Genomic DNA, 6000 nt, shown 5'->3' on the forward strand with positions numbered 1-6000 from the left:
GTACAACCGTGAGTTGTACCCAGCAGTCACCTGGCAAACGGGCAGGGAGTGGAGACAGTTTGTTCCATCAGTGCATGTGTAGAGTTGTGACAGAAGGGTCTGGAACGTCCTCATGCTGTAGTTTTCAACAGTCACAAGAACTGAATCACTCTTTTATATCAACCCACACTCGCTTTCACTGTCATTTTGCTTTCAGACTGTGCTTTGAAAGGAACAGTGAGTTGTATTTAATGAAAGGAGTGAAAGGAAAAGGGAATACGAGGGGACGGTAGTGAATTGTTTGCTTGCCACGCCCAGGCCTTGTCAAAAGGGCCTGTTCCTCTTTAGCTAGTGTACCCCTTGATTAATGTCGAAATGTTTTTCCTGTCAAATGGTTGATAGAATGTTGGACAATATGACTTTTGTTTCTTATATAAGCTCTGCAGAAATTAGATCTCCGGATTCACAAAGTGAATGAAGTGAATATAGACAAAGTTATTTTCTAAAATTGAACCGCAAAATTTTGTTTATAATTTCAACCCCAAAATTTCTGAAATTCAACCTAGAAATTCAACCTAGAAATTTCTGAAATTCAACCTAGAAATTCAACCTAGAAATTTCTGAAATTCAACCCTGAAATTTTGTTAAAAATTTTAACCCCTCAAAATTGGGCGTAAGATTTCCATCCCAAAATGTTGTTCAAATGGTGGTAAAGGCTATTAGATTTTTGTATTAATATAATTCTAAACATAATGTACACAAACCAAAAGACAAAAAAAGTCAATAAGTCAGTACAAAAACTGCCATGCAATATACGTACAACATCTGTTTTGAAACATGTATAAATCGCATGCCACCTCTAAACACATCATCTTTTTGTCCCTCGTTTCTAGCCGTTATCCCACTGACTGACTCCGAGCACAAGCTGCTAGCTCTGCACTTCGCTGTGGACCCAGGGAGGGACTGGGAATGGGGGAGGGATGACAACGACAACGCCAAGCTGGCGAAGTAAGAACGCCTTCTTTCTCTCTCTCTCTCTCTCATCCCCATCCTACATTCCACTAGTACACAAATATAGCAAACGGAAATTACCTAAAATAAGGAGTAGTTGAAAAAGAAGGCCAAACAAGGCCTCATCTATATGTTATCTCTATCATATGAAGGATTTAAGACTAAATCTATCACCAGGCCACATTATCCTCATAGAGGTCGAATTTCTTTGACAGACAGTGTTCATTAAAGCTTGTGCAGACTAATATAATGTCATGGAAGCACTTTTTAGCAGTATTGCAGTAATGCTTATGGTCAAGTGGACTTGTTCAGAATGTTTTTAAATCGGGTTTTAAATTAGGTCTGTCAACTAAAGCATATAAATGCTATGCTACAGCACCCGCCCAAGACATGATTACAGAAGGAAGAACAGAGTTCCAAAATAAACATCTGTGCTGAAATAGCTGTAATGAGTTGGCATTCGTTCTTTTGGTTTCATAATAGACTGATGAATATAAACTAATTACTGTCATCCTTTGGTGACTGGATCTGTGCACTTGTCATACTTGGAATTTGAGTGATTTTCACTGACAAGTAGGACAGGACAAAAGGTATCAATCTGCTGTTTTTCTTTCAGCAGCAGGGTATTTTACAATATTCCATATTGACACTAGATAGAAACGTGAAATGTCAAACAATGTCCTCTTTTCTCTCCAGTCTTATTTTGTCACTAGAAGCTAAACTAAACCTTCTGCACAACTATATGAATGTAACGTGGATTCGAATTCCATCTGAAACAAGGGTGAGTGGTCTTCCGCTCATATATAACAAGCAGTTTGTTTAACATGAAATTCACTTATGAACACTGATGATGTGTCTTACAGGCTCCCTTGGCTCAACCTGAGTCGCCCACTGCCTCTGCTGGCGAGGACGTACAATCTTTGGCAGAATCTATGGATTCGGACCGGGAATCTGTTTGCAGTAATTCCAATATCAATAGCGGCAAATCAAATAAAGAGAAGGACAAGCAGCGGAAAGACAAAGACAAAACTCGTGCAGATTCGGTTGCAAACAAGTTGGGCAGCTTTAGCAAGACGTTGGGTATTAAACTTAAAAAGAACATGGGTGGCTTGGGAGGACTCGTCCATGGCAAGATCAGCAAGTCCAACTCGGCAAACGGACGAACTGTGGAGAACGGCGAGCAGAAACCTAAGAAAAAAGACTCGAAAATACGAAAAGGCAGCAAGGAGGAGTCAGGTCAATCTGCCAGTACGTCCTCTTCAGAGAAGACGACCAGTCCTTCTCCTACCGACCGTGCATCTGGTAGCTCACCTGTCGAGAGACAAACAGGATTGGGCAAAAACTCGGGTGACCGGACACTGGACAACTGGAAGTACAGCACAGACGTCAAACTAAGCCTGAACATTCTTCGGGCAGCCATGCAAGGTGAGCGCAAGTTTATATTCGCTGGCTTACTGCTCACCAGCCATCGGCACCAGTTCCACGAAGAGATGATTAGCTTTTATCTGAGCAGCGCCCAGGAACGTTTCAGTGCCGAACAGGAACAGAAAAGAAAAGCAGAGGGCGAGAAAAAATCACTGACTAATGGCATCGCACTGAGGAAGCCGGAGCAGGAGAGCGCTTTTCAAAGAGAATGTTCGGATAGCTCTCCCCCTGAGAGTAACTCACCGGTTCTGCACCCTAGCCATAATCCCATACAGGCCATGAAGGTCCAAGAAAGAGGAAGCCCAAAGCTTTCCGCTTCTCCAATCCCAATACCCATCACAGTGTCCATTCCAGGATCCTCCATGTCTCCCATCCCTTTCTCCTCTCCTAGTAATGGTGCTAAGAGATCTGGACCGGTCCCTGTTTCAGCCCACTATAGCCATACGCCACCTATCCAGCGGCACAGTGTCATCCATCTTAGAGATGTCAATCTGCAGTCATCCAGCTATCAGGATGAGTCCTACAAGCCGTTGGTGGGAATGCTCAAAACGTGTGCCACCTACCCTCAACAAAACCGTTCACTGTCCTCTCAGAGCTACAGTCCAGCCCGCATGTCTGTGATTCGTACCGTCAATACCGTAGACACCTTCCCATACAACATGCCCGGGGAACACAAGTCACACACATACACCAATGGCTTCAACACCGGTGACATCCGGGACTGTCTGGAATTTGCGGATGAGGACCCGGTGCCTCATGGTTGGCTCGGGCAGGACAGAACCAAAGGACAGAGCGCTGTTTGTCCGATGTACTGCTTCCAGCAGAAACGCTGCAGGAGGGACAACTGTACCTTCTATGGCCGGCCTGAGACTGAGAATTTCTGCTCCTACTGTTATAGAGAAGAGCTGAAACGTAAGGAACGGGAGTTGAAGGTACATCGGCCTGGATAGCGTGTCACGTGTTCGGGCTACCACCTGTGTGTATGAAAACAACCGCGACGTCACCACCTTTTTGCACTTTGCAAGCGATACAAAGAACTGGCATAACATTTTCCTACTATATTTAAGATCAGCCTCCTTGTATTGTTGTTACTTTATTCTCAATAGCAAACGAACACTGCTTTAAAATGACCGGAAGGGCAACCAGAATCAGTTTACAGCTTTGGCCAGAGATTGTCTTATTGTTTGTCTTATGTCCGATTGAATTCAATCTTTTACTTGTTCTAGAGTAAAAGCTCTCGTCTGTGCATTTCGCTCAGTCTGTGTTGTAAAACTCCTTGTACCTGCTGAAAGAGAAATGTCATGTCAGTTTCTAAAAGAGCTACCCAATCATCAACTGGGCAACTCTGTTTAGAGGTCATTATAATGCAATATTTCACAGCATAGCTCTTTGGAAGCCCAATATTGAATACCATAGATTTAGCTGTGCATTGCAAATACTTAAGGGAGGGAGATGCACTGTTCAGTACTGGATTTTCTTTGAAAGCAATAAGTTTGGTTACAACCGCTATCCCTCCCCCTTTTATCTATGCATTCATAACGTCAGCCATATTTTCCCATGTAATTTTAAAGGAAGTGGGTGGGATTAAATGAGATTGTTGTAAAAGAATTGTTACTGTGGAAATATTCAATATGTGACATATCAAAATGTCCTTGCAGATTGATATTGTGGTGTAAACCGTATGTACAGCTCTGAAAAAAATAAGAGACCATTCCAAAATGTTTGTCAGTTTTCCTGAATTTGTTATTTATAGTTTTAGTTAACATTATAATTTTTGTGTTATTCTGTAAGATTCAGTTTCCAAATTCCAAATAAAAATAAAGAACACAAAATATGCAGAAGACATCAAATACTGCAGAGAGAAGCTTATATTAATTTTAAACAATAAAATACTCTTGTTTTACATCTATTTAAGAATAGTTATTAAAAAATTATATTTGATGAAATAACCCAGATTTTTTATCACAGCCTTTGTGTGTTCTCACAGTCTTTCACATTTCTGTTGGGTGACTCTGTCTCTTCGGAGGTTTTCTTTTTTTGTTTAAATTTACCTTACACTGGAATAAATTGGCCCCCCATACATGTAGAAATGCAGATTAAAGGCATTATCTGTGGTCTCTTATTTTTTCATAGCTATCTGTACACACAAACAATTTCATGAGAGGGTTTGCATTCCATCATGATATCAACTGAATCCTCACTATTGTGTCCTACTTGATATGTAATACAGTAAGCGTTTGACTTCCATTCACTGCTACCTGTATTTGCAATATATAACCCAGTCATGCTAGTAAATCATAAATATTATGAAACGTCTTTGAGACATGTTCCCTGCGGATATAAGTATGAAATGCAAACCCTTTTATGCGTCAGCAGTGGACAAAAGGTGGAGAGTTGTAAACTTTGTATGCGTTTATTACCTTCAATGGCACAGCTTGGCTATAAGTGCCAATTGTTCATCAACATTAGCATTCATGCTAACACTGCCATGCTAGTCTCTCACATGCCAAAAAATGTTCATCAACCCCATTTCATTTTTCCTCGGAAAGAAGTAAACATGCAGTAACGGTGATCACTATTTAAAGACAAAGACATGAGATATTGGAGGGTAGGCTACTTTTAAGTATAGATAGCATTGCTAACAGTGGTGTAACACTGTCCTATTAAGGTGCTATGTGACAACACTGAAAATTAAATTTATGCATGAGGCAACAAATTACACATTTACATGGGGAGGAATTTTCACACAATTTTATCGGAAACCCAATAAAAATTATTCTTGTATGTTGCTTGATGCAGTCACATCTAGATCTAGACGAAAACGACGCGCTTGTTAGGACACAGTGTTAAAATTGCACTTGTGCTAACCACCAAACAAAATGAAATCTCTTAAATTGAATGTTTCAAGAATCAAATCTACCTACAATTATATTTTTGACTCGCCTAGCTGCATTTTCAGTACCTTTCAAATTGCACAAATTGAATAAACGGCCGATGGAAACACGTCAATTTAGCAAACACTGCCATATTTCGCAAAAAATGGTTTTTTCATCGCATTTACAGGTCACATGGTGTACGAGAATAATTTGCTCACCCTCTTGTCATTTCAAACCTTTATGAATTTTTTTCTTTCGCAGAACACAAAATAATATGTTTTGAAGAAAGTTGTTAACCAAACAGCACCTGCACCCATTCACTTCTATTGTACGGACACAAAACCAATTCAAGTCAATGGGTACCGCCGTGGTTCGTATACCAGCATTCTTCAAAATGTCTTCTTTCGTGTTCAGCAAAAGAAAGAAAGTTATACACATTTGAAACGACAAGATGCTAAGTGAATGATGACAGAAATGTAATTTTTGGGTGAACTATCCCTTTGAGATTGCGCGGTTTGGTTGGGCTAGATTTCTCTTCACACTTCCTGACAGTATGTGATGGTACGCACCTCTGAAGTTGGTTCGCAACCCACCATGAAGGCCAAAGAAGTTACTTATTGCGAGAACAAAAAGTTACATTTCTGTCAAATAGCATAATTTAGCTACATTTTGAAAATATTGCATTTGTTTTGTGCAAATCTGTAATGGA

General features: G+C 40.4%; 1 protein-coding gene across 1 annotated transcript in view; it reads left to right on the forward strand.

The window, feature by feature from the left end:
• otud7a (OTU deubiquitinase 7A) overlaps nucleotides 1–4529 on the forward strand; it is a 58439-nt gene extending 53910 nt beyond the window's left edge. Inside the window, exons 11-13 of the mRNA XM_079449724.1 lie at nucleotides 873–987; nucleotides 1687–1771; nucleotides 1854–4529. Of these exons, the coding sequence (XP_079305850.1) occupies nucleotides 873–987; nucleotides 1687–1771; nucleotides 1854–3365 (1712 nt within the window). The 3' untranslated portion in view covers nucleotides 3366–4529. The remainder of the gene's footprint in view (nucleotides 1–872; nucleotides 988–1686; nucleotides 1772–1853) is intronic.
• Nucleotides 4530–6000: the final 1471 nt, after the last annotated feature.

Source organism: Barbatula barbatula (genome assembly GCF_947034865.1).
Source record: "Barbatula barbatula genome assembly, chromosome: 25".
Lineage (NCBI taxonomy): Eukaryota > Metazoa > Chordata > Actinopteri > Cypriniformes > Nemacheilidae > Barbatula > Barbatula barbatula.